General features: G+C 50.4%; 1 protein-coding gene, 1 long non-coding RNA gene and 1 pseudogene across 3 annotated transcripts in view; 1 reads left to right on the plus strand and 2 right to left on the minus strand.

Annotated features, from left to right (window-relative positions):
• Lrrc8a (leucine rich repeat containing 8 VRAC subunit A) lies at window positions 1–27,467 on the minus strand. 2 transcript variants are annotated; one of them, XM_085681414.2, is made up of 5 exons: window positions 26,722–26,858; window positions 24,989–25,080; window positions 24,345–24,453; window positions 7,041–9,205; window positions 1–1,910 (listed from the first exon to the last, which is right to left on the minus strand). In XM_085681414.2, exons 4-5 carry the CDS (start codon window positions 9,195–9,197, stop codon window positions 1,635–1,637), a joined length of 2,433 nt encoding a protein of 810 aa, XP_085537540.1. In that variant the 5' UTR covers window positions 9,198–9,205; window positions 24,345–24,453; window positions 24,989–25,080; window positions 26,722–26,858; the 3' UTR covers window positions 1–1,634. The 2 variants fall into 2 exon arrangements, with proteins under 2 accessions (XP_085537540.1, XP_048287908.1); XM_048431951.3 differs by lacking the exons at window positions 24,989–25,080; window positions 26,722–26,858 and adding an exon at window positions 27,332–27,467.
• Window positions 20,767–24,328, minus strand: LOC125398897 (small nuclear ribonucleoprotein E pseudogene; annotated as a pseudogene).
• The window catches only part of LOC125398898 (uncharacterized), a 12,888-nt gene continuing 11,986 nt past the window's right edge, over window positions 26,959–27,860 (plus strand). Inside the window, exons 1-2 of the long non-coding RNA XR_007231548.3 lie at window positions 26,959–27,081; window positions 27,362–27,690. This is a non-coding gene — a long non-coding RNA (uncharacterized LOC125398898). The remainder of the gene's footprint in view (window positions 27,082–27,361; window positions 27,691–27,860) is intronic.

Here is a 27,860-nt window from a genome sequence, read left to right on the forward strand (position 1 = left end):
AACTTTGTTATAGATTTATTTGATATTTGAACCGAGTCCACAAGTCAGACCCACGTGTAACGGATTGCTTCATGGTTGTCAGAGGCTAGTGTGCAGTATTTCCAAGGGTTACATCCAATGACACGACGCAGAAAACACAAAGGGGCAGAGACAGACATAATTGTTAAGACAAGAGACGCTAAAACGTGCCTTAGTGTCCACGTGATTGATCTAAGACAAGGACCCTTCTAAAGTGGGGACCTTAGTGATTGATCTAAAGCTGAGTGGCTTACGGCCACTAGGTGCTAACTGTACTGTGTGCAAACCAGGTGCCCAGTATGGAAACTGGCCTGCAACCCAAAACTGGGGAAGCTGCCCTCCCAGAGGTAACCTCTCTGCACCCAATCTGCCTCTAAATGTCTGTTTGTCATGAAGGACCAGATGGTGACAGCCAATGTAAGCAGCAGCACAGGTGAGCGGTGGCACTGAGCAAACCCACGACACACGAGGTGGGGACAGGGTCTGGGGGAAGCAGCTGCTCCTTAACACTGTGCATGAGTGGCATCATGGGGGTGGGGAGGAAGGGATGGAGCACCGGTCCCCTGGGGATCAGCCAGCCCAAGTCTCCTCCCTTCTTGGCAGTTCCAGAGCCTTCCTTTTGGCTGACAGTAATGAAAACGGTGTCTGCCAAGACCCATGGAGGAGTAGAAAAATAACAAGACACACACACAGAAAAAAAAAAAAACCCTAAAAGCAAACAAAAATAAAAGCCCTGCCTGCCCAGGAGAAGAGAACAAACAGCTCCGCTGGACCAAGGTCAGGACAGACAGGAAAACATCCTGGCCCACACCACAGGGACAGGAAGTTTCCTTCAATGTCTTGCTGCTTTGCTCAAGGGGAAATACCACCCATCCTGAGACTTCAACTCACTGGCCTTTAGTGTCTTTTTTTTATTTTTAGTTTTTTTTTTTTAATACCCAAACCATCATTTTCAAAGCTTAAAAAAAAAACCAAAACAGCAACAACAAAAACCCTAAAATTGCTTCAAAAACTGATGGGGCAAGCCCCAGGCCTGACCCTTCCACCTGGTCTCCCACAAGCTGTGCTGCCAGATCCTAGCCCAGTGCCAATAAGGTGACCGTCCTGCGGTTGGCTCTACCCAAGTCTGGGTGGGCATTGTTTCTGTCAGCATCACCTGAAAAGAAAGGCAAACACTGCCAGGTCTCTTAAAAACTTCCCGGAGCCAGACCTTCTTGGGAATGTATAAGTTATCTGGAGGGCAGAGAGGGGAAGTGGCAAAAATAAATACCCAAATCTAAGTTACTGTCCCTGGGCCTCTGGTGCCAGCTCAGCCCCTAAGGCAGAGATGGCCTCCAGGGTGAAGACCCTGATTGTCCAATACTGTACTCGGAGACTAGTCTCAGAGTTTCCGGTCTCCAGTAAGTGTCTGCCCTGGGTGTATGAGTCCCAGAGAGAGAAAAGGGGCCAGCCCCTCAGTTCCTGTCTTCTGCCCTGGCCCAGCTTATGCCTGGCCCAGGTTCTGCCTGGCTGAACCTGGATGGACCCGACTGGCTGTCCAGCAGTCCTGGGAGAACTGAACTGCCCACTTGGCCTGAGGGCACGCTGAGGGTCCTTGCTGCTCCTCCAGGCTCTGCTCAGGCCTGTTCCTTATCAGCTCTCCAGAGCCGGTCCTTCACCTCTGGCGGCAGCGTGCTGAACAAGTCCTCCTCCACCACCAGGCCACTGCGTTTGAGCAGTGGGCACTCGCCCAGCTCCACGGGTAGGCACTCCAGCCGGTTGCCCCGAAGCTCAATCTGCGTCAGGTTGGTCAGCTCACCCACTCTCGAGGGCAGCGACTGCAGTACATTGTTGCCCAGGTGTAGAGCCCGCAACTTCCGGCACTGGAAGAGTTCTGGGGGGAGCGCCTCGATCTGCAGGAGGGAGCAAAGGGCCAAGGGTGAGGTGTATGGCTGGACAGTGCCTGTGGGCTTTCCACACACAAACCTGGTCAACAGCTAGCTACCCATACATAGGCATTATCTTTGCAGTGACTTCCTCCAAGAAGCTATCCTGACTTCCTGGGTCCTACCACATTTATAATGTTAATCCTTTTGCCTGTCATCTCCTGAACTGCGGGCTCTAAGTGTGCAGGGTAGGTCTAGCCAGGCATATCAAGCAGGCAGCTACTGCCTACCCCACTCACCTTCACATCTCAGGGCCATTAGAGTCCCAGCTAGACCACTGCTTCTCCCAAGACATCACCTGAATCATCCTTACCTGCCAGGTCCCAGGGTAATGGGAGTGCAGGGGCCCACTAGTGAGCATTTGGCACTTCCTGTTTGCAGCTTACCACAATATGGGCTCACTCAGCACAGACACTGTTTTGTTTTTTTAAAGATTTCCTTCTTTTTGTTTGGGGTGTGTGTGTGTGTGTGTAGACACTTGTGGGAGTTAGTTCTCTTTCCCACTGTGTGGATCCCTGGGATCAAGTTCAGGGTATCAGGTTTAATAGAAGATGCTGTTCTCACTAAGCTATCTTTTTAAAATTTGTTTTCATGTGTGTGGCTGCTTTCCCAGCATGTATGTCTGTATACCACATGAGTGCAGTAACCACAGGAGCCAGAAGAGGGCATCAGGTCTCCTGGATTTGGAGTTAAAAACAGTTATTAGCCATCATGTGGGTGCTGAGAATTGAATTTGTGTCCTCTGAAGAGCATCAAGTGCTCTTAACATCAGAGCCATCTTTCTATTCTAAGATATACTTATTTTTATGTGTTTGAGTCCTTGCCTGCATGTATGCATATATGTATACCCATGTGCATACTTAGTGCCTGTGCAGGCCAGAAGAGGGCACCAGATCTCAGTATAGATGGTTGTGAGCCACCGTGATATGGGTGCTGGGAACTGAACTCATGACCTCAGGAAGGGCAGTCAGTGCTCTTAACCTCTGAGCTATCTCTCCAGTCACCACCCCACCCTTAAAAAAAAAATTATTTACACTGGACGGTGCCTGAGAAGATCAGAATAGGGTGCTGGGTTCCCTAGAACTGTAGTTACGGGGGGGGGGGGGGTTGAGTTGTCTGATGCGGACGCTGGGAACTGAACTCATGTTCTCTCAAACACTCCTAACCTCTGAGCATCTCTAGCTCTCAGCACAGGCACTGCTTTCCCACTCAGTATCCAAACCACCAGTAAATGCTCTGTGAATGTCTCTATTTTATACACAGACAACAGAAGACTGATGAGAAGAACTTGTCCTGAAGTTTAGCAGGTAAGAGGTGGTGCCATGATTTGAACCTGGTACAATAGCGATGCTGGGACTGGAGAGATGGCTCTGCGGTAAAGAACACAGGCTGTTCTTCCAGAGGTCCTGAGTTCAATTCCCAGCAACCACATGGTGGCTCACAACCATCTGTAATGAGATCTGATGCTCTCCTCTGGCCTGTAGGCTATGCAGGCAGAACACTGTATACATAATGATTTATTTATTTATTATGTATACAACATTCTGCCTCCATGTATACCTGCACGCCAGAAGAGGGCACCAGATCTCATTGTAAATGGCTGTGAGCCACCATGTGGTTGTTGGAAATTGAACTCAGGACCTCTGGAAGAGCAGCCAGTGCTCTTAACCACTGAGTCATCTCTCCAGTCCCTTAAATAAATAAATCTTAAAAAAAAAAATAGCAAAGCTATTGACTATACACAGCAATGGCTGAGCAAGGGGCAAACCACAGAGCAACATTAGAGCCATCCCAGGTGTCCTGGGCATGCAGGAAGAGCCTAAGGAATGCCAGTCTCTCCCCTGCCCTTCTGTGGCAATCAGCTAGAGACAAGGGTCCTTACCACACCTGACTGAATGGGCAGGTGGGGAGGTAGGCCTTACTCCCAAGCAGGGACTCCCCGCTCTCAGGGACTTCACCACTGTGACACATATCCTACCCTGTCAGAGGTTGCATGGCCATTTTTGTGAGAGGACACAAGCTTTGCTTTTTGCCACCACTCACACAGGAACCACATTCTCATTTTGTCAAATACAACGCTCTGTTATGCTATAGCAGCAGGGAAACCTCTTGCTCTCTTGAGCCTCAGTTTCCCCATTCTTTTTGTTGTTGTTTGGTTGGCTGATTTTTAGTTTTTCGAGGCAGGGTTTCTCTGTGTAGCCCAGCTGTCCTGGAACTCACTCTGTAGACCAACCTGACTTCAAACTCACAAAGATTTATCTGCCTACCTCTACTGGTAGGTAGTGTTGGTATTAAAGGCGTGTGCCACCGCTACCTGGCCCAGTTTCCCCATTTTTGAACATAAAGCTTGAACTAGAAATACTTCACACCTCCAGCATTCCTAACTCAGGACAGTTTCTCAGTTTTGGAGCTAAACCTCTGAGGTTTGGGTTCCTAATAAACAATTCAGTTTTCTCGGCAGGAAAATGAGTGTGGCCACAGCCTCAGAGTCACCATAATGGGGGGGTTACAGTGACTTATTCAATGAAATGTCTGACCTGGGTATCCAGACCTTCCTCTTCTATGGCCAGGGTCAGGGATGGGGTAAGGATCTGAAGTGCAGGGATACGAAAGTCAAGGGTAGATGGGAAGTGGGCCCTGCAGGACCCAGGGACCAAAGCCTTCCCAGAATAGCCACAGTGCCTTCCTGCCCCCATCACCACCACCACCACACACATCCTGTGACCTCCTCTAATGATACAGTCAAGGGCAGTAGAAATGGTTCTGGCCGGTGAGTGGTACAGACAGGACCATCAGAGTTAGTCGGTGCTTCCAGAGATCCCTTCTTCAAAGTCCCCTCCCCAGAACCCCACCACTACCACTCTGCCATCAAGCACTCTTCAGGCCTCAGAGAAAAGTGCAGGTACTTTTGGTAGCTTGGCCAAGGCCACACCTAACCTTCAGAGCTGTCCCTAGTTCACTGAAGGCTTAAAGTTCTTTCCAATCACGCTGAATCCCATCTATCCTGCCTTTTCAGAGACCTCAGTGGCTCCTTGGTTAGCGTAGAAATGACCTCAGGTCCACTTGGTCTGCGCCCTCCTGCACGGCTCCTCAACCCTCCTGACTACGCTTGTGGAAAGGCACTACTCTGAGCTCACATAAGCCAGCCCCTGCCCTGCTGCCCAGTCACAAGCCAGATTCACATCTGTCCTTTCACTGACTCCCCATGGACATGGAGCCATGTGCCCAACCTGACCTTACTTTTCACCTCACAGGAGCACAGCAAGGATGGCTCCAAAAGTCTCAGGACAATTCACTCAGGGTCCAACACAGGACGCATATTCAGTCGTTCCTCTCGGGTCCTGAGACCCTCCTCACACCCCCACCCCAACAGAGGACTCACTCTTCCTCCTGTCCCTAGCAGCCTTGTCCAATCCGAGCCTTCCACCTCACTGCCGACCCGACTGTAGTCTCAAGTCCAGGAGGACCCTGCCTGCCTGTAATTGGTCCAAGCACATTTTTTCCTATAAAAGGCCTCCCTCTGGGTACTCCCGGGGGTGAGGACAGATTAAGCAATGTGCTAAGCAGGGTGTCAGAGGGTCTCCTTCCTCTAGTACAGGACAACATGCCTCCGCCAGCTCCTTTCCTAAGGGGTGACTTCAGCTAATAGGCACGACACTAACAGGCAAGCCTAGCGTGAGAATCTGGGGGCAGGGGTCGAGACAAGACAAGGCTGAAAGCTGGCCCACACCTTCCTGTAGGAGTCTGGCCCAGCAGGCACTTCAGAGTGAGGGATAGAGAGTCCACCCCAAAGTCCTGGAATAACCAGACTCCAACATTATGCCACAGGGAGCCACTTGGTACCCTGCTCCCCCCCACATTAAAGAAGGGATTGGCCTGTTTGGTTTTTGTTTTGTTTCTGTTTTTGCCCTCCCCCCCTTCATGAATCTCTAATTCCTCTTTTCAATGGGTCTTACTATAGTGAAAACAACCAGAGGTGGGCTATCATCCTTGACTCTCCAATATATATAAGCCATAGCTGGGGTAGGGAAATAAAGATGGTCCAATACCTCTGACATGGAGGATGAGGAGGACCTAATCTATCAGCAGTCTGTGCCGTGCAGGGGTGAGTCCTGACTAGATCTACTGTCCTCTACGTCTGCGGCTGCGGCTGCGGCTGGTAGACAGAGCTCCTGGGAGCAGAAGGCTGCACTGTCACACCTGCTCAAGGTCACAACCCCACACTAGAGCCAGCAGAACTCACTTAAAGGACCAGTTGTAATGGAGGCACTGAGGTGGTAGCTGAATCAGTTCTCAGTCTCCTGATCCCTAGCCTTAGGCTCCCCATCTTTTACAGGAAGACATCCTGAAGGCCCTGAGTACAAGGAATCTCTCACCCAACATCCAGTGGCTACAGCTTGGTTTCCCCTAAGAGGTCAGACCACAAGTTACAGAAGTGCCCTGCCTTTAACCCCAATCTAACTGGTCCATTACCTTTTGGTGGGGCTTTCCAGTCATACAAAGAGTTGGTACACAGGGGCCACCTACAGTTTCAAGAGCATTTGCTTCCCACAATGCTAGGCCCCAATGATTTGCACAATTTCTTCTCTAGAAAAGCAGGTAGGGGACAAGCTGCTCCATCTAAGCCCAACTTTTACCTCCACCACCCCAATGCAGAAAGGAGAAGGATGTGAGTAATGTTGGAGCTAAAGACAGCTGGCTTCACCTCAGCCAGCAAAGCCACCCACGGAGGGAACCCAGGCTGACCCCTAGCCACAAAATCTTGTTGGAGTCAAGCTGAGGGAGACAGATACCACAAACTGCACGTTAAGACCTACCTCCCACCATCCCACTCCAAGAAAACCTTGGTCTTGGGATTCCTATGTGACACACTCTCCTGAAACACAGGCCCTACCTGACCACACCACAATCGGGGCAGAACTCTAAGCTTATATGACTCTGATTTAGCAGATCTACAATGAGGCCTGGCAGTCTGGCTCCTGAACAAGCACCCATGTTTCTAGAAACAAGTGAGGACCTCAACCCCAGAAGCATCGACTGTCCTGAGACACTAGTTCTCTGAGCACCTAGCCGGTCACCCTGTGGCAGGCCACTCACCCTATTGGCCGTGACAGCCAGGTTCTGAAGGTTCTGCAGGAGGCCGATGTCAGCAGGAAGGAAGGTCAGGTTGTTGTGGCTGAGGTCCAGGTAGCGCAGCTTGCGGCAGTAGAAGAGCTGGGTAGGAATCTTCTCGATCTTGTTGCGGTTCAGGTAGAGGCGCTCGAGGTTGGTGAGGTTGCCGATCTGGATGGGGATGTAGGCGATGTGGTTGTACCACAGCTTAAGGCAGGTGAGGCGATGCAGATGCTGGAAGCTAATGATCTCCTCAATGGTCTTGAGGTTGTTGTCCTTTAGGTCAATCTCCTGCAGGTTGTGGAGGCTGAAGATGGAGTGAGGAATGCGCTCCAGGTCACAGCGAATCAGTTCCAGCTCCGTCAGGTTCACCATCTTCTTGAGGCTGTTGAGGACAATGAGCTTGGTGCCCTCGTTGTTGATGGAAAGCTTCTGCAGGTGCACGCCCACATCCGTGACCACCTGTGGTAGCTTGCTCAGGTTGCTTTTGAGCCGCAGCACCTTGAGGCGCTTGAGCTCCCGAAGCCCATCGATGACAATGTAGCGGTTGTTCTCTGCACTCAGGTTGCCCGTCAAGTGCAGCTCCTCCAGAGTTTTCAGGCTGTAGATCCACAGTGGGATCTCCTTGATGTCGGTGAACTTGATGTGCAGTGCGCGTAGGTTCTCACGCAGGAAGGCCAGAGCAGGAGCCTCGATCTTGGCTGCTGTGTGGTACAGCCACAGTTCCTTAAGACCTGTGAGCTGGGCAATGCTGGGTGGGATGGTCACATCAGGGATCAGTTCCAGCTTCAGGACCTCTAGCTCAACCAGGTCAAACACAGTGTCGGGGATGCCACTGAGCATGAACAGGTGTAGCTCCAGCTTGTCCTGGGCGTTTTTGGTGAGCCGCTGGCGCAGCTTCTCCAGCGTCCATTCGTTGTTGAGGTTAAGCTGTCGCAGCTTGTTCTCGCTCACTTCAGACAGGAAGACAGCAAAGCGCTTTGAGTAGAGCGGGTCATATTGGTCAATGAGGTGCAGCATGAAGGCGAAGTCGTTCTTGACATCTGGGATGTCGCTGTAGCTGCTCTCCTCTCGAATGGACTCAAACGAGTACTTCTTGAGGGAGCGCCGCAACATCCACCACAGTGTGTACATGCAGATGAGACCGTAGAAGATGACCAAGCTGATGTAGAAGGATGCCAAGATCTTAAAGAGTGTGGCCAGAGGGTGGGCACACCGGTAGGTACGGTAACCGGTCAGGCTCTCGATGTCCACGGTGCAGTCCACATCGAACTTGATATTGTGCACATAGTAGACAGTGTAGCAGATGATGAGGATGAACTTGATCACCTTGATGATGGTCTGCCGCATATAGAGGCGGTACACGATGTCCCCCTCCTCCACGTGGGTCCGAAACTTCTTCACCTTCTCAAACAGTGCCTTTGCCTGCTCCCCTTCCTTCTTGTCCAGCACTCCTGTCTCTGATCGGTCCACAATGCCCTGCTCAATCCGTGACTTGGTCCGCTGCAGCATGGGCACAGTGGCCTCCACATCCTCACTGACTGTGGATGACTTCTTGTCCATGGAACCATTCATCTTGCTGAATGTGGGCTTGGGGTCACTCTCCTCCACCACCGTCTCTGACAGGGCCCTTGTGGTCCATGGCGAATCAAAGCACTTTAGCAGGATAGACACAAAGTGCTCCAACTTTGAACTGGTGCGTGGAAACTTGAACCAGAAGTTGCTACAGGCCAGGAAGATGAGGGTGTGCAGGAGCACGAGGTAGGGGAAGTACTTGGCAAACCAGTGTAGGCGGTTCTCATAGCACACAGCATCCACGTAGTTGTACTGGTGGCGGTCTAAGTCGTACCTGATCCCTGTGGGGCCTGTGTCGGGAGTCGGCGCGACTGTGGAGTTGGGATAAGTGGGCTCCGAGCTGGAGGCCACCCAGCCTCGAAAGGAGTCATTGCAGGAGTCTTTGGTGACCCACTTACAAGGCAGGCAGATCATTTTATCCTGGGTGACTTGCAGCGTCCCCCCAAAGACAGCAATCATCAGCATGACGATGGAGATGTAGTCAGTGAACACATCCCACCATGGCTTCAGGATCCGGTAAGCTGGCTGCGTGTCCGCAAAGTAGCGGAGCTCCGTCACCGGGATCATGGTTTAACCTGAAAGGGACCCATATGGAGTTATCACAAGGCAGAGTCACGATTCTGAACCCCAGGGACGAAGGAGGAATATAAATAGTCCACCACTGGAACTCAGCGGTGGTAGCACACACCTTTAATCCTAGCATTTGAGAAACAGAGGCAGGAGGATCTCGGTGAGTTCAAGGCCAGCCTGGTCTACAAAGCTAGTTCTAGAACAGCCAGGGCTATACAGAGAAATCCTGTCAAAACAGAACAAACCCCCAAACCCTCTAAGTCTGGAAACCAGCCCCATGAAGCTGCAGCAGTGATCTGGAGAGATTTCTGCAGTGAGGATGGCAGAGGAAGCTTACCAAAAAGAACTCATTCATTTGTGTATGTGGGGCGGGCGGTGGAGGAGGCTGTTTTCTTGTTTTTCGAGACAGGGTTTCTCTGTGTAATGTCTTGGCTGTTCTGTAGACCACTCGGATCAGTGCTGTGATGTAAGGCATGTGCCATGGCCACCACCTACCCAACTGCAGCCAGCATTCTTAACTACTGATCCATCTCTCCAACCCACAAGAACTCAGTCTTATAAAATAAACCTTGAAGCTTAAAAAATGTAGTCAGGTGTGGTGATATATATCCTTAATTCCAAAGCAGGCAGATCTCTGTGAGTTTGAGGCCAGCCTGGTCTACATAGTGAGTCCTAGGCCAGCCAGGGCTACACAGTGAGACTGTCTTGAAACAAAGGAACCAAGACACATCTGCAAGTTTGTACCCAGCAGGTGTAGAAAGGACTGTGCAGACAGACAGTAGGTCTATGAGGGACTCTGGAGGGGGCATGCACATGGGAGGTGGTGTGTAACTTCCTGTGGATAATCTGTGGTGTGGGGAAGGGAGCTGTAAACAGCAGGTGAAGGGAGGTCTCCCTGAGAGCTCCATCTGGTTGGATTCAGGCAGCCTGGGACTCTAACAATGGTTTCTCTGACTCAAGCGGTTAGTCTGTCGGGAAATGCTGGACCAGAAGCTGCTTTAGGGAGACCCAGCCTGTGCCACAAACATGGCTGGAAGGGAAGTCCTTGGCAAGGAGTCTGAGCTTACTCTGGTCTACAGAACTGCAATGAGTGGGGCAAAAGAAGTATCTACCCCTGGAAGTTCACCAGGGGGCATCTGAAAAAATATAAAAAGCATGAGATGGGAAGAAAAGGCCCTGCTCGCTCGGTCGCCGGACTGTACTCTGTGCACACACACTGACTGATAACCCCCCTGACTTCTGGTTTGGATTTATGTGAGACATGGTCTTATATAGCCTTATGCTGGCCTCAGACTCACCCAGTACATAGCCAATGATGACCTTGAATTTCTGATCCTGTCTACTCCCTAAGCCACCACACCCAGGGTAGGAGTTGTAAAGGACCAAACCCACAACTTCCTGCATGCTATTCAAGAGCTATACCACCACCCACATTCTAAAAATGTAAAATTGTGCTTTTACAATCAGCAGCCCTCCTGGACACAAATGATACAGAAGCAGAGAGGCAAATCAGAGAAACATCACCTTCACCATAGCCACAAACAACATGAAATATCTCGGAGTAACACTAACCAAACAAGTGAAAGACCTATTTGACAAGAACTTTAAGTCTTTGAAGAAAGAAACTGAAGAAGATACCAGAAAATGGAAAGATCTCCCATGCTCTTGGATAGGCAGGATCAATATAGTAATAATGGCAATCTTACCAAAAACAATATATAGATTCAATGTATTCCCATCAAAATCCCAACACAATTCTTCACAGACCTCAAAAGAACAATAATTAACTTCATATGGAAAAACAAAAAACCCAGGATAGCCAAAACAATCCTGCACAATAAAGGAACTTCCGGAGGCATTACCATCCCTGACATAAAGCTCTATTATACAGCTACAGTAATGAAAACAGCTTGGTATTGGTATAAAAACAGAGACGTTGACCAATGGAATTGAATTAAAGACCCGGATATTAATCCACACACCTATGAACACCTGATTTTTGACAAAGAAGCTAAAATTATACGATGGAAAAAAGTATCTTCAACAAATGGTGCTGGCATAACTGGATGTCAACATGTAGAATGAAAATAGATTCATATCTATCCCCATGCACAAAATTCAAGTCCAAATGAATTAAAGACCTCAATATAAATCTGACTACACTGAACCTGACAGAAGAGAAAGTGGGAAGTAGCCTGCAATGCATGGGCACAGGAGACCACTTCCTAAATATAACCCCAGTAGCACAGACACTGAGAACAATAATATATTAATGGGACCTCCTGAAACTGAGAAGCTTCTGCAAAGCAAAGGACACACAGTCAATAAGACAAAAAGGCAGCCTACTGAATGGGAAAAGATCTTCACCAATCCCACATCAGACAAAATATATAAAGAACTTTAAAAGTTAGACATTAAAATTCTAAATAACCCAATTAAAAAATGGGGTATAGAACTAAATAGAGAACTCTCAACAGAAGAATCTCAAATGACCAAAAGATACTTAAGGAAATGTTCAACAACCATAACCATCAGGGAAATGCAAATCAAAACAACTCTGAGATACCATCTTACACCTGTCAGAATGGCTAAGATAAAAACACCAATGATAGCCTATGCTGGAGAGGATGTGGAGGAAGGGAAACACTCATCCATTGCTGGTTCGATGCAAACTTGTACAACCACTTTGGAAATCAGTATCGCGGTTTCTCAGAAAATTGGGAATCAACCTACCTCAGGATCCAGCAATACAATTCTTGGGCATATACCCAAAATTGCTCAATCATACTACAAAAGCATTTGTTCAACGATGTTCATAGCATAGATGCCCCTCAACTGAAGAATGGATAAAGAAAATGTGGCACATTTACACATTAGAGTGCTACTCAGCGGTAAAAAACAATGACATCTTGAATTTTGCATGCAAATGGATAGAATTAGAAAACACTATCCTGAGTGAAGTAACCCAAACCCAAAAAGATGAATAAATATGGCATGCACTCACTCTTATAAACAAAGGACATTGAGCCTATATATAGTTCATGATCCTAGAGAAGCTAATTAGGTGAACCCAAAGAAAAACATACATAGATCTACCTGGGAATTGGAAACAGTCAAGATCGCCTGACAAAATTGGGAGTATGAGGGTGGGGGGAGAAGGGAGGATGAAAGGAGAAGAGGAGGGGAGAAGGGAAGGGTTGAGGAGAACTTGAGAGAATGGGATAGTTGAGATGGAGGAAAGACAGAGATGAGAGCAAGGAAAGAGATATCTTGACTGAGGGAGCCATTATAGGGTTAGCAGAAACCTGGCTCTAGAGAAAGTCCCAGGAATCCACAAGGATGACCCCACCTAAGACCCTAAGCAATAGAGGAGAGGGTGCCCTAACTGTCCTTGCCCTGTAGTCAGACTGATGAATATCTTGAATGTCACCATTGAACCTTCATCCAGCAACTGATGGAAACAGAGGCAGAAACTCACGTCAGAGACTGAACTGAGCTCCCAAAGTCCAGCTGAAGAGTGGGAGGAGTGAGACTATGAGCAAAGAGGTCAAGACCATGATGAGTACATCCAATGAAACAGTTTACCTGAGCTAATGGGAGCTCACCAACTCTAGCTAGACTGGGAAGGAACAAGCATAGGACCAAACTAGTCCCTCTGAGTGTGGGTTGCATGTCTGGGGCAGACTGAGGGGCCACTGGCAATGGCACCAGGATTTATCCCTACAGCTTGTACTAGCTTTTTGGGAACCTGTTCTCTTAGGATGGATACCTTGTTCAGCCTAGATATAGTAGGAAGAGCCTTGCACCTTCCACAAAGCAGTGTGCCTTAGCCTGAGGATTGGATGGGGGTGGGGTGGGAGGGTATGTGGAGGGAATGGGAAGAGGGAAGGAGTGGGAACTTGGATTGATATTTTTAAAAAATCTAATAAAAAATTACTTTTTAAAAATTGTGCTTTTACTTAACACCATATTTTCTTGATCAGAATCTACATCTTAGAATCTTAGACCTCACACCAATTTTAAAAACTGTTAGGTCCGTTTCATTCTCTCGGAAGAGGAGACACCCTGGGGAGGAATCCAAGCTACTGTATTTTCATACTGACGCTGATCATGACAGCTGTAACAAATCCTTCAATCTTCTGAATCCTCTCCACAAATGCCAAGTGCTCCCCGCCAATCTTTTGAGGGCACCTGAGGATGAAGGCATTGGGGCCCTTAGTAGAGGTAGCAATAGCTACAGTACAAAGAAGGTTCCTCCTACATGGGCTCTGGCTGAATCTCTGTGCCCTGTCCTCTTTAGCCCATTCCACTGATGGGGAAAGTAGAGTTTCAAGGAGGTAAACATCAGCCCAGTGGAGTTTTTTTTACCAAGCATAACATAGGGCATTTCTCCTGGCTGAGCTTAGGCTTCATGGTTCTATGGAACTTGCTCTCCTCTTGCCTAGGGCCCCACATACAGAAAGTGCGTGACACACATGGTGTTGAAGAAACCTTCAAAGGTGTCTGGTCATGTCCCCCCCACCGGGTTCCCATTGTTTAGGTCACCTCAGGGCCAGCAGACAATACCAGCAGCCACTCAGAGACAGTTCTCCTGGTGAGGCCTAGACTCTTGGGCCAGGATGAGTGCCTAACCCACAGGAAGGCCCTAGCCCTCTAATGACCAGCTGGCTTTTTACACCACCCACACTCCTGGGAGAGAAGGGCACGGGGTAGGCTGGGGAGGGCGGCTGAATCACACTGCTGACCTCCAGCTGGGAACCACACAGGGTACCTTTTCTGGCTCCAAGGCCTCATCCAGGGCAGCAAAAGATTGGAGAATGGGAGGGGTAAAGACTGAGGGCTTGAGGGAGTGATGCACCCTGTGCCACTCATCCAGGAGACCGGTAGGGACAGAGAGCCAGCGATTTGTGGTAGGAGCAGCTTCTGGCTGTGGTTTCCATTCCATAATACTTCCTTTGATTTCTGATAAAAAGTTGGGCCTGTCAGTTCATAGGGAATATCCAGGCTTCTTATGAAAGACAAGCTCACCTGTGTTGCCCAGCAAGGTAGTAGTAAGGCTCCAGATGTAGGTGAGGCAGCCTAGGCTCTGAGAGGTCAGACCAGCAAGCTGCCTGAGGAAGGAGACACCCCAATCCAATTCATGCTCATCCACCTGCCCCTCCCCCCACCTCAAGGCACATCCTGGATCCAATTCAGCCCTTGGCCAGGCTCTGTGGGGGTAAGAACACATCCAAAGTGCCCCCCACCTTAGGCTAGAGTGTAGGCTAGCCTACACAGAACTAGAGCCTGTGTAGAGGGTTACCTCCTACAGGCAGTCGTTTTCCTTCTGCAGTTTGAGCTGGCATGATCAGCTACCGCCCTATACCCCTGGGCCAGGCCAGATGTATGCACAGCAGTCCATACCCACAGCACTCTTAAAAAGAGACAGGGTGGGAGTGGGCCAGGATGGGCGTGGACCTGGGTGTGGTAGGCAAGCAGTTTCAGGTGGATGTGGCTTGGGTAGGGCCAGCAAGGGGTGGCCCCTCCTACTTCCTGCCTCAGGGAGGGACTGGAGCTATAGGGAGTGGTGAGGTGCAGTACCCTCCAACAGCCCAGGGAGCCAGATGAGTAAGCACCCACACTGGAAGCAGCTCTCCACGCAGAGGCTGGTGATGGAGCCCAGCCCAGAACCCACTGTGGTGCCCATGGCTTCTCTCAGCTGGCTTTGGGAGGTGAAAAGATACAACTACCACAAATGTAGCCACTGTCCCATGCCTGTGTCTGGCCAGTGGTGCCATGCAGTAGAGCAGTGGCTCAGCTGTCCCCACCGTCTGCTGGCACAGCCTCTTCATCTTGCAAAACAGAAACTCTGATCATGAGTCACTAACCCCTCCAGTCCCCCAGACACTGGCAGCTACTGTGTCTATCCATCTCCATGAACCTGATGTTCATGGTGTTCCGAGTCTCTCTGGAGGTCACGCAGCACTGCCCTGCTAGCATTATGCTATTGCTTCCTTAACTGGAACTCCTCAGGGTTCACCATGTTGTAACCTTTCTGTTTTTTGTTTTTCGAGACCCGACTGTCTTGGAACTCACTCTGTAGACCAGACTGGCACTGAACTCAGAACTGAGATCCGTATGCTTCTGCCTCCCAGGTGCTGGGATTAAGGCATGCACCATCACCACCAGGCCTATGGGGGCTACTCTTATTCCACTGCAGAGATAGAGGAGGAAGGCAGAAGAGGAGACTGGAGTTACTGGCAGCTGTAAGCCACCTGACCTGGGAAGTAATCAACAAAACAGAGGCTGTGTCTCTGGTACTGGGAGCTGGACCCAGAGCTCACACGGGCTAGGTGAGCAGCCTGCTGCTAAGCTGCCTCCCTCAGCACTTCCAAGCTTTGCTTCAGGTTTTCTTTTTCTTCCTTCCTTTCTTTCTTTCTTTCTTTCTTTCTTTCTTTCTTTCTTTCTTTCTTTCTTTCAAGATTTACTTATTCACGTATTTTATGTAGATGAGTGGTCTGTCTTCATGCACACCAGATGAGAGAATCAGAACCCGTTACAGCTGACTGTGCGCCACCATGTGATTACAGGAGACTGAACTCGGGTCTTCTGGAAGAGTAAGCAGCCTGTGCTCTTAACCTCTGAGCCATCTCTCCAGCTCCTTGCTTCAGGTCTTTAACTCACTGGAATTTATTGCTGTTGTTAGAAGGAATAGGCTCTAATCATGGGAAACTTGAAGCTGACATAATTTCTGGCCTCATTCTTCTCTTGAACTGCAGCAGTAACGCTGTCATGGCTGACGCTCCCATATCTGACTGTCTGCACTTTACTGTGCTCTGTCCATCTGTCCTTCTGTCAGTCTCTAGGACCCACATGGCAAAGAAGACTGACTTTTGCCACTTTCCTATGTGCCTAAGCTATTCATTCTATAAAAGGTGCTTCCCCAAGGGCTGGTCCTTTCCCCATCCACACACTGTGAAGGTCCAGCAGGCTGCAGCAGTCGCTGTGCAGGTTACCACAGAGATGAACACAGCCCCTGCTTCCAGCCTGGACTCTCTCTGCCCAAGGACACTGTCCTGAGCTTAACTCAGGGCAGCCCCATCCATGCCAGATCCTGCCCCACCCTCAGACTCACAGAATGTATTCTAAACAAGCTACACGTGGGAGCAGAAGGGTCAAAATAAGTCACCCAGACAGCCACTGCTCTCTCCTAGGTGGCAGGCAGATGGAGACAAATGAGTTCAAATTTACCTCTAGCACGAAACAATCTTGTGGCCCAACGCACATAATTTAGCCCAAATATACGTGTTGTAACTCTGAAACAGGAATGCTCCCTCTTCACAAGCCTGTGTGCAATGTCCCAGAGATACTAGCCTAAAAAAGAACTTGCTGACAAGGACATGAGAGGTGTGATCCCCAAAAGCATCCAGTTAGGAGGACAGGGTTATTGCTGTCGGGTGATGCCAACAACAGTACCAAGAGGTCAAATTAAAAAAGAAACGAGTCTCCCAGGGAGTGGGGGTGTCTACTGGGGACAGTTTCCAGTTTGCAAGATGAATTTTTCTGAGATAGAGGTGTGAGTACGGTACAGAAAGGAATGCAGCCACCACCACCCACCCCGCCTGTCCAACACCCAACACGAGCCACCAGTCCACACCACTGCCTGTCCAACACTCAGCCTGAGTCACTACCACCTCAACCTCGCCAGTCCAACACCCTGATGTGAGCCACCACCACCCACCCCGCCTGTCCAACACCCAACATGAGTCACCAGTCCACACCACTGCCTGTCCAATACCCAACCTGAGTTACTACCACCTCAACCCTGCCTGTCCAACACCCTGACCTGAGCCACCAGCCTATACCCGAGTGAAAATAAGGATTTTGTTACATGCATCATATAATAAAAACAAAAAAAGTTCACCGGTCCTGGCACATGCCTCTAACCCTAGCACTCAGGAGGCAAGAGGTAGGTAGATCTCTAAGTTTGAGGCCAGCTTGGTCTACAGAGCGAGTTCCAAGACAGCCAGGACTGTTACACAGAGAAACCTTGTCTCAAAAAACTAGATAAATAAATAAATAAATAAGCAAGCGAGCAAATTTTGTTTTTTATTTATTTATTTTGAGAAAGGCAAGAGGCAAGTGTAGTGGCACACACCTTTAGAAGGCAGAAGCAGGCAGATTTCTGAGTTCAAGGCCATCCTGGTCTACAGAGTGAGTTTCAGGACAGCCTAGGCTACATAAAGAAACCCTGTCTTGGAAAAAAAGAGAGAGAAGATTGAATTTAGCAGGATGGTGGTAGAACACATCTTTAATCCCAGCATTAGGGAGGCAGAGGCAAGTGGATCTCTGTGAGTTCAAAGCCAGCCTGGTCTACAGAGTGAGTTCCAGGATAGTCAGGGCTACACAGAGAAACCCTATCTTAGAGTCTTAAAGAGAGAGAGAAGGGGAAGGGAGAAGGGAGGAAAGGGGGAGGGGGGAGAGAGAGAGCACAGAGTTTATTTTAAAAAAAGCTCTGCAGCTAGAAGATGACTCAAAAATGAGTTGTCCAAACTTTCTTGTTGTAATTAACTAATTACATTTATTGAATGTGTGTGTGCAGCCGCGCATATGCAAGAGCACATACCCAGTGCAGTGGAGATCAGAGAACAACTCGAGGGAGTCAGCCTTCATCCACCATGCAGCAACCAAGGAATGAGTTCAAGTGTCAGGCTTAGAGGCACCCTTGCTCAAAATATCCACTAAAGCAGGGGTTCTCAGGCTATGAGTCACAACCCCTTTGGAGGGCAAATAACCCTATGCCAGGGGTCACAAATCAGATATCCTGCATATCGTATTTATATTACAGTTCATAACAGTAGTAAAACTACAGTTATGAAGTAGAAATGGAATAATTTTATGGTTGGGTCACCACAAGAAAAACTGTATTAAAGGGTCACAGCATTAGAAAGATTGAGAACCACTCAAGAGCATAGGGATGCCTGCATGTGTGGCAACCTACCACATACCTGTTCTTATTTGAAAACTGTTCATCAGTTTAAAAAAACAAACAAAAAACCTTCATGATGGCATGTATGAGTTTAAGTCAGAGGGTGGGGAAGGTTGTCTCTTTCACATTTTACTATTTAAATATGTTGTATTTGTAAGTAGGAAACACACTTAGGAACAAGTTGCCTTTAGCCTTGGGTGCCTGCTGGAGACTATAACTGAACTAACAAGGATAGGATACTACCGAGTGAGGAAAAGTCAGTCCTGTGCCCCACCACCCTGTGACACACCACAGCCACCGCAGCCCTCACTCTAAGGGGCAACACACAGGGCAGGAAGAACTCGGAGAGGGGAGAGCCATTTAGCCATGTCCCCTCTGCTGTCTCAACTGTAAGGTGGGACCACATTCGGAGCACCACTGTGGGAACTGAGGAGGACCACGGCTGTCCAGAGCACCACTGTGGGAACTGAGGAGGACCACGGCTGTCCAGAGCACCACAGTGGTAACTAAAGACAAGATAGTACGCTGCACCTGTTTAAAACCTGGCACAGGTGAGAGAACATGGGCCCACAACCCAACCTGCCATCCCTACAGAACTTCACATAGTTCTGCTAGTTCAGTCTAGGTGAGAATGGAGTGCCTTGTTGGTTCTAGGACCCAGGAAAGGCCCAGAGAGCTGGCCCTCAGGCATCGGGCCCATTTCCCATCCTTCTTCCCCTGTTCCTCACTTCTCACCCTCACACCTCTTCCTTTTCCTCAAGGAGTCTATGCTGCCTAGACTGGCCCCAAAGCCCTTGTATGGACGATCCTCCTGCCTCAGCTACCTGAGCGGCTGAACTACAACAGTGCACTATGATGTACCTAATTTCCTGTTGATGCTTCTCACACACACACACACACACACACACACACACGAGATACTATATGCTGCCCCTTCCATTTGGAAAGAGACCCCAAATATGCCCAGACCTTGCAGAGATTCAGGCAGCTCCTACACCTGGGCAGCAGGCCCTCAGGAGCTGGCAAGCCTGCAGAGCACAAAGAGCCTTTTGTTGAACACAAACAGAGCCGAAGAGAAAACTTCCCTGTAGGCAGAGGGAGGCTGGCACCCCTCCCTGCAGCACAGATGGGCCACTGTCCCTCCAAAATGCTCCCAGGGAGGGGGAAGGGCTGGTCCTCAGAGGGCCTGTCAGACACTGAGTGGCTGGCTGTACCCATGGACTCAGGCCTGTGAATCTGCCCCAGGGTTTATGCTTCCTCATGTCGCATGCTAGGCGATGAGGTCTCCCGCTCCTGTGCTACACAGCCCCCCATCCTGGCCAGACCCCACATCCAACTGGAATGAGTCAAAGACTGTGGGACTTACCCTGCACAGGAGGGCACTCCCCCACTTCTTGAGAAACAGCCTAGGAAAGACAGCAGGCTAGAACAATAGGGTTAGAAGTATCTGAACTGCTCTCACTTTAAGGCAGGGCTTCCCAAACAGGTCTGTCCTCTGCAAACCTCTAGGGGTGTGGCTTGCATTCTGATAAAGGGTGACAGGAGAGGGCCACCTCCTGAACTACCCCTACTGGCCACCAGAATTCAGTATACAGTGCAGCAGGTGAGGATTAGAGCAACCGCCTGCCCTCCTCTGTGCCCAGCACTTCTTGCACCTTAGCTTTCAACAACAGCCAGGCAAATGACTCGGTGGCTTCCAGTCCCACCAGTGAGTGACTTGGAAAAAGAATTCCACCTCATCCGTAAAATGGGCTATAATGTCTATTTCCTTGGAAGGTTGTAGTGAGAAGTGAATAAAGTGGTCCCCAAAAAGCTTCTGGGTCATGCCTATGCAGTAAAAATGTTTACTAGAGTTACTATGGGGGTTCTTTGGGATGCTGCCCAGGCTACCTTTGAACTGGTGAACTCATGAACTCCTCCTGGACTACAGGTGCATGTCACTATTGCTGTTGCTCTCAGAACAGAAGGCCTGAAAAATCCCTTTATAACATGGAGGGAGGTCCAGAGAGCTGATGTGACTTGATGTTATAGGACCTGGAGGGAAGATAGACCCAGATATGACTTGCCTCTATGCCAAGCACTCCCTAAGACAACAGGTCTCCTGGGCCTCACTGCATCCACAGGCCTCTGCAAGTACCCCTGGCAGGTCATACTCAGAAGCCTCTACTATTTCAGGTGCTAAGGAAATACTGGAGCCCAGTTTTGGGTATGAGTACCTGGGGCCAAAACAGCCTTGAAGACTGGCCATGACCTGCCATGAACACCCGCTGTGTTAAGAAATGGAGGTGTAAGCCCCAGTTGCAGACAATCTGCTGTAGATCCAGGGGAACGGGGGGGGGGGGGGGCTGGCCTTGCCCAGGCGGCGAAGGGGACCCAACGAAGGCAAGCTGTCTTGCCCCAAATCAGAAGTCAGGAAGGCAGCCAGTTGATGCCAGGATTCTGCCACACCACCTGGGCTGCTGGGCAGCACAACTGTCATGCTGACTGTCACAGAGGGCACAGGTTTGACAGCTGCACCTCTGCATTGGGGTAGCTTGTGAAACCATGGAGTTTTACAGTCACTTTTACACTGGAGGAATGTCACACCATGCATGTGGCTAGAATGCAACAAATAATTTAATTTTGAGATTTCAAGCCCTCAAGAGACAAAAGAGAACTTCCTGCAAAGCAGAGGTGTAGCTGAAACACACCTGGAGAGCCCAGAACATCTGCGGTGGGGTCACAGCCCTTCCAGAAACATCCATCCCATGACTCTTTCACAAGAGAAGGAAGGTGAAGTCCATCACTCACACACACACACACACACACACACACACACACAAGACAGATCCGACAGACTGACAGACGGAAACACTAAAACATAAATATCCACCTTGGTTTTGGAGGGAGCTCTACTCCACTCCCCTGGCTTCATTTACCAAAGATGGAGACTGAGCTGGAGCTACGGGTGCCTTTCTGGTCAGTGTCCCCAGCATAGTCTTCAGGCTTCACCAAGCCTGAGCACCCAGGGAGCTTCTGCCGTGTGTATGCTCAGGTTGGGGTCAGGGCCAGACACGGAAAGAGCCCTCGGAGTAAAGAGGCAGAGACGCAGTGGCAAGGTGGAGTAGACGGAGCATGGGTCAGCATGCCACTGACTTCAGTTTCAGTCCTGGTGCTGTGCTGCCACTTACACAACTTCAGGCACACGTGACCACGTCCCTTTGAGCCTGGTCTGGTTAGCACGCAGGCTGGGGTGGGAGCGAATGCAGAGACCTGGTAGACTTCCTAGCACTAAGGATGTTCATGGAGGATCAGGGATTGGGAAGGTGGGGGAAGCTGAGCCACCAGCTCCTCAGGGCCCAGCTCATGTCTCTCTGAGAAGCAGGGCAATTACAAGGGGAGCGTAGTGGAGGAAATGGAGTGCAAGGCTGGGGAGGACCTAGGAAAACCCTCAGGTCAAATGGGCACCAGGAGCTTGACAAGGAACTCAGAACCTGCCAAACAGCACCCCACATACTCCAGCTGCCAGGCTTGACGTGCCCCACTATAAAATCCCTGCTGATGCTGGGTATGGAGGTACACACCTGTAATCGTAGCACTTGGGTGGTAGAGGCAGGAAGAGCAGGAGTTCAAGGCCAGCCTGGGCTACGCTACATGAGATCCCATTTCAAAAACAGAGGATCTCCAGACCTAGACACTGGGAACCCTTACCCCTTCCCTTCCAACTCTTGGGATTTATGTCTGGAAGGAAGGCTCTGCAACCAGGACAAAAGTGGTTTGAGTACTGTAAGGATAGAGTCATGGCTAACTCATGACTCAAGCGTCTGTATGGGGAGACAGGCACATCTAGCAACCCAATTCCACTCAAATGTTACACTTCTCCCCAACCTGCACATGGGCCCCAGCTCAAGCAGGTAGCAGAAGCAGAAACTGGCAGGGCAAACCTCAGGCCAGCATGTGTCGGCTCATCTGCACACTGTTTCCAAGCAGAGAAGGAATTCCCATCTCACACAGGCACTTCCCACTGCCCAGCACAGCCTCCCCTCTCCTGGGAAAGAGTTCCTCAACAACCAACAGGAAGCTCCCACAGGGCAGGGAGTCACTGCTGACCTTGTTCCCATAAACAAAAGAGTACAACAGCACCACACAGCAGGCCTTTTCCACCTTCCTCTCTCAAGTCAAGAAGCCACACAGCCAGCAGGGCCAGAGCAGGGCCCCAGGGGTGCTGCAGCAGGAATGTGCTTTCTGTCTGCCAGGCTCAGCAGCCTGTCTGCATCTGTCCTGTGAAAGGGCTCTAGACGCCGGCTTCTCTTCCAAGAAACAAGAGAGCTAAAGCAGGCAGCTCCAAAGTGACCTGACTTTGATGAAGTAGGCACCAGAGAGGAGATGTAGTGGGGGTCTCTCCCATTTATCCCAGTTTCTGAAGATGGGGCGAGGATTTCACCTTCTATGACATTAAAATCTAAACAATATGATGGAGCACATCTACAAATCCAGCCCTCTAGAGTCTGAGGTAAAAGAATGGAATTGGGGCCAAAGAGATGGCTCAGGAGTTAGGATCACTTGTTTCTCTCTCTCTCTCTTTCTCTCTCTCTCTCTCTGTAATAAAAACAATCTCACAGAATTTACTGTCACCTGATAATAACATAAGGGCCACTAAAACAACATGAATAAATGTTTTGGACTATGCTCCTAACAGAAGACACCTTTAAAAACACTGCACTTCCTCTTCAACTTCTCAAGCGCCTGAAGGTCTCTAGTTGGAAACACTTTGGAGCAGCGTAATATTATCTCCTTTCAGCATGATCTGACCCAATTGTTTCCTTGACTTTGTTTTAGAATGAATCTCTTCTGCATCATCTAATACGAGGTTCATGTACTCATCAAAGCCAATAATACAACCTTTATCCGCATATTCACTTGCTCATACAGCCAGACCTGAATCCCAGACCTGTTCTGCAAGTATCTGAAGATGAGGTTGATGGGCTGCACCATCACTTTCTGCACCTCTGGCCCTGGCCGCAATATGCCATGGTGCACTTGTTTCTCTTGCAGAAGACCCAGGTTTGATCCCTAATACACACACTGACACAGAATACTTTCTGAGACACACTCTGCTAAGTTCTCGAAAAGGTTCTAAAGGGAGGGACATGTTACTGTCATCACCACCTGTTTGGGAGGACTGCTAGGAATCTGATCTTTATGCTAACAACATCAATGAACTCCCTGCACCCTATTTTCAGTTGCTTTTTGCTTTTGTTGCTATTTTTGAGACCACGTCTCTCTATGTAGCCCTGGCTGTCCTGGAACTTGCAACCTTCAGGTTGAACAATTTATGTCTCTGGGTTTTTATTAATTGTGCAAAACAGGTCTGTAATCCTGGCACTCAGGAGGCAGGAGACCATCCTCAGCTACCTACCAAGTCTGAGCTATACAAACACCTTGCCTCAAAAAGCAGAAAAAAAAAAAGAAAAGAAAAGAAAAACTGTCTACAAAGAAGACCTAGCAGGGACCTCCACCTCCAACAGACAGGTATGTGACCACATCAGCACGAGGACTGGTCAGCCCATCATGCTCAAGGTTCTCAAAGTCCTGCAGCAGCTGTAGAATTATCTAACTTCTGGGACCAAAAGGGTCATGTCCAAAGAAACACATCTTGGGAAATGTGTTCTATCCACACTAATAAGATCTGTGGGGAGAAAGACAATCAGAGGCTCAGTGCAATAGCACTGGGTTCAAAGAATACACCAGCTGGGCCTGCTCACAGGTCTGACCTGGCAAGTTAGCAAGACCCTACCTGAACATAAAAGTGAAACAAGGACTGGGGATAAAGTTTGGGGGCGAGGGCTAGCAGTGCTTGCCTTGCACACAAAGAGCTGGGGTCCTATCCCAGCACTGCATTACCCCAGACTGGTGGTGTGTGCTTATAATCCCAGTACTGGGAGATGCAGGCAGGAAGATCAGTAGTTCAAGGTCAACCTCAGAAGTCCAGGAAGTCACTTAAAGATAGAGCACTTCTCTAACAAGTACGAGGCCCTGGATTCAATTCCCACTACCAAAACAAAAACACCAAGGCAGAGCAAGCAGGGAACACTCAGATGCCTGGATCCTATAGGACTAAGGACTATGAAAATGGAGGCACGGGCCATGCTCTCTGCCTGGGAGAGGCAGTATAGAAAGTTTGAAGAGGGCCTTACCCTGAGGTGGCTCTGCTATCTTTGCGTTGGCTGCTGGTGCTGAGGCTGGTCCCTGTCTGGATGCACAGGGTCCTGGCATTCCTTTTGCTCCATGGACGCTGCTGCTGCCCTAGGAAGTTAAGAGCTACAGTCAATAGATATATCTGTAGGTTTCAGAAATACTTTCACCGGGCCACTGTTTTTAGAGAGCCTGGGGATACTGCCAGGGCCTATAAGGGGCTCCAGGGCAATGGGAGCACCTGCTGCACAGACCCTGGTCTCCAAAGAGCCCCCAAGGCAGCAATTTCAATCTGGAGGCCTGGCCCTTGCTGGAGATCAGGCCCAACCCAGCCCAGCCCAGCCCAGCCCTGAGGGGTTGGTTGGTACAGACTCCTAGAAGAGCAGGTTTCTGGTGACCCCTGGGCATGAGGAGTAGAAGAATGACCCATGCTGGAGACAGAGCATGTATTCACTGGCAGGAGAGAAGAGGTGGGCAAGACGCTACAAGCTAGTTTTTGGTCACAACTAACCCTGGAGGTGGGAAGTAGAGAGAGAGGAGTGGCAAGGGGTGAGCCAGGCCAGACAAGAATTGCCACTCAAACGTAACTCTCCACAGTGAGCAAGCACTCAACTACCCACGGGGCACTGTGCTCTGCACAGCTTACCAGAGACAAGGTGGCAGTGTGAGAGAGGAGTGTGGGTGCCACTCCAGACTTAGAAGACAGTAAAAGCAGCCCAGGACGGGAGTGTGGCCCAGCTGTGAAGGAATTAAATTATTAGTAGGAGTTATCCAGGAAGGAACCAGCAGACAGCAGGACCTAAATAGGTCTAAGAGGGGTTGGGGAGCACCTGTCAACTTGTGGGCATGAGGTCAAACACAGTCTTCCAAGCCACAGGAAGACAAGACAGGCAAGCACCCAGCAACCTACATGTGACCATGCAGTAAAGCACCCAGAGCCAGGAAGGAGCAGAGGCCACCCAGGCCACCTGTGCCGCACCCTCTGTCTCAGACAGGGCTGGGATACTGCTGATGCTGGACAGTAGCTTGCCCACTTCACGGTCATGACTAAGGTAGGACTCTGGACTCACTGACATTTCTAATCCCTTCTTGAAGGACATGTACCCTGGGCAGCCTGCTCACTAACTGCAGGCTCCCTCCTCGTTCCTCTGAACTGTATTAGGACCACTACTGTCTATATTCAATGTCTGCATTTATTCCTCCTGAGTTATCAGTTATGCTGGTCAACCTGTGCCTCGGTGTCTCAACGGAAAAACATGGAATCATTTACAGTCTCAGGTGAGTGTGCTGGGAACTCTTCCAGGCAGCACGCTGGGGTTCTGCCCCGTTAGGATGATTCTCAGGAGCCCACACCATCCACAAAGGTCACTCAAATTTGCAAGGAAACTTCATCCTAGCAAGTATGCCTTCGGCACAGAGAACAAATATGTGAGGCTGACTTGGGGTGGGTGGTGGAGGGGATGTCAAATGCTTCTCCGGTCTCTGCTCTTGTATACCATCCTCAAAACAAAGCGGAGCATTGGACCCCATCACACACGCTCCAGGAAGTCGTCCTCCAGCCTCCGGCACTACTCCTCTGTCCTTGCCTGCTCCAGACAGCCACAGAGAGCATGACCTTCATCAAGGAAACAGCGTGAATGGCCTAGCCCACTGGCACCATCCCTGGGCTTCTGAATACACTCCCACTCTCCTACCCCCAACAGCCAACCTATTCTTTCTGCAGTGTCTGTCTGTCTGTCTGTCTGCTGGTGTGCCTGCTCCAGAGGGCAGAACACAAACGGCAGGGTTAAAGGTACCACTGACACACTTGCAAAGTAGAAAAGAACCTTGGAGCCTCTGGCTACTCATTTCTGTCTCCAAGATTCAGCGCCCAAGGTCCCCTGTCCTCAGAACACCCTCTCCCCCTTCCACACCTCATTCTTAAAGGTATCCTAGTGGACAGGGGAAGAGGAGGCAGTGTAAGAGCGGCTGCCCTACAACTACCACTGTCAGCCGGTTTCCATCAGGAAAAGGCTAACACTCATCCCTCATTCAATCCGCGTGTCCTTCCCAGAAAAGACAGTGATTGCATCAGAAGAGAATCAGCCCAGCTTGGTTCACTCCAGTCCTAAGGAAGGGGAGGAATCCTCACCAAAGCAGGTTCAAGAACCCAGGGCTCAAGCAGAGCTGGGTGGCCCAGCACCCAGGAGGCAGAGGCAGACTAATCTGTGAGTTCGAGGCTAGCCTGGTCTACATAGAGTTAAAGAACAGCCAAGGCTACATAGTGAGACCCTGTTTCAAAATACAAACAATAACAACAACAACAAAACCCAAAAAACAGCTCTCTGAGCTGTTCCTTCAGCCTGGGAGCATCTTTGCTGACCACCGGCTCACCCACACCTTCATGGATCTGATACTCCTTCCCGCCAGTGGATGCACAAGACAGGGGCAGAACCAACTGAGTTTCACATCAAGAACCGGTCGTTCGGGGAACCCCAGTCCAAAGACCGAGGTCCCTAAAGCCGGTGATCCTGTCCCCATGGCTGAGAACTGTCTCGCAGATCAGGAAGAGGGAGGGGTCCAAGGAAAGAGACTGGCGCCGGGAAGCCCAAGGCTGAGAACCGGGAGAGCTGCTGTTGGGGGTGCTGTCCAGAGAACGCCCAGCGGGATCCACAGGGAAGCGGACGGGCGCGCGGAGGGGCGCGGGTCTGCGGGGACCAGCGCAGCAAGTGGGATGTGGGAAGCGCGGCGGAAACTCGGGTGAGAGGCGCGCGTGGAGCACAGGGTGCCCGGGAGGGGGCTCGCGCGCCGCGGCATGGCCAGGAGGGTGGGGTCGGGAGCTGCGCCCGCGGGAGGCCGGGCGAAGCGAGGGGCAGCGGCGGCGCAAGGCCTGGCTGGCCGGCGCCCGCGGGCAGCGAGTGCCGCCCAGGACTTGCGGAGGCGGGGCCCACGTCGGGGTGGGTTCCGTGAGGTGACAGCGCGTGTCTCATCCCCCACCCGACCCACTCACCTGAGCTCGCCGCTCGCACCCGCCCGGCAGGCAGCCCCGGCCCTCCGCCACACAGTCCCGCCGCCGGACGCCGCGCTCCTCCGGCGCCCTCCTTTTGTTTGTCCCTCACTGCACCACTCGCTCTCCTCCGCCCCGGAAGTGACGTCACGGCCTGGCGAGCCCGCGGCTCTCAGGGCGTTACCACGTCTGTAAAGGGGAAAGCGTCGCCGGCTTCGCCCTACTCCCGCCAACGCGACTGCGCCAAGCCACTTCGGGGCGGAAGTAACGGAGCAAAGTTCAGCCCCCTTAAAGTGACAGCGATCCCTACAACCTGAGGGGTGTGCTGCTTCTGCAAGAGCGGCGAAATGGCCTAAAAGGACGTAAGTATCTGCTTACTACTGTTGTTTGGGTTCCAATGGACATTGAGTCAGAGTCTTCATCCCTTTAGTCCTGTTCGTTTGCTGAATAACTGCCCCAAAAGATGCAGGTGCCCGTGAATGTAACTTGCGGGCTGCTGCTAACCGACGCGCGCTCACTCCTTTTCCACACT

This window comes from Myodes glareolus, chromosome 21 (genome assembly GCF_982192425.1).
Source record: "Myodes glareolus chromosome 21, mMyoGla1.1, whole genome shotgun sequence".
Lineage (NCBI taxonomy): Eukaryota > Metazoa > Chordata > Mammalia > Rodentia > Cricetidae > Myodes > Myodes glareolus.

Coding starts and splice junctions, on each gene's coding strand:
- Lrrc8a (XM_048431951.3), bottom strand. CDS start 9,197: ATGATCCCGGTGACGGAGCTCCGCTACTTTGCGGACACGCAGCCAGCT. Junction 1,911..7,040: donor TGGCTGTCACGGCCAATAGG/GTGAGTGGCCTG, acceptor TCCCTCCTGCAG/ATCGAGGCGCTCCCCCCAGA.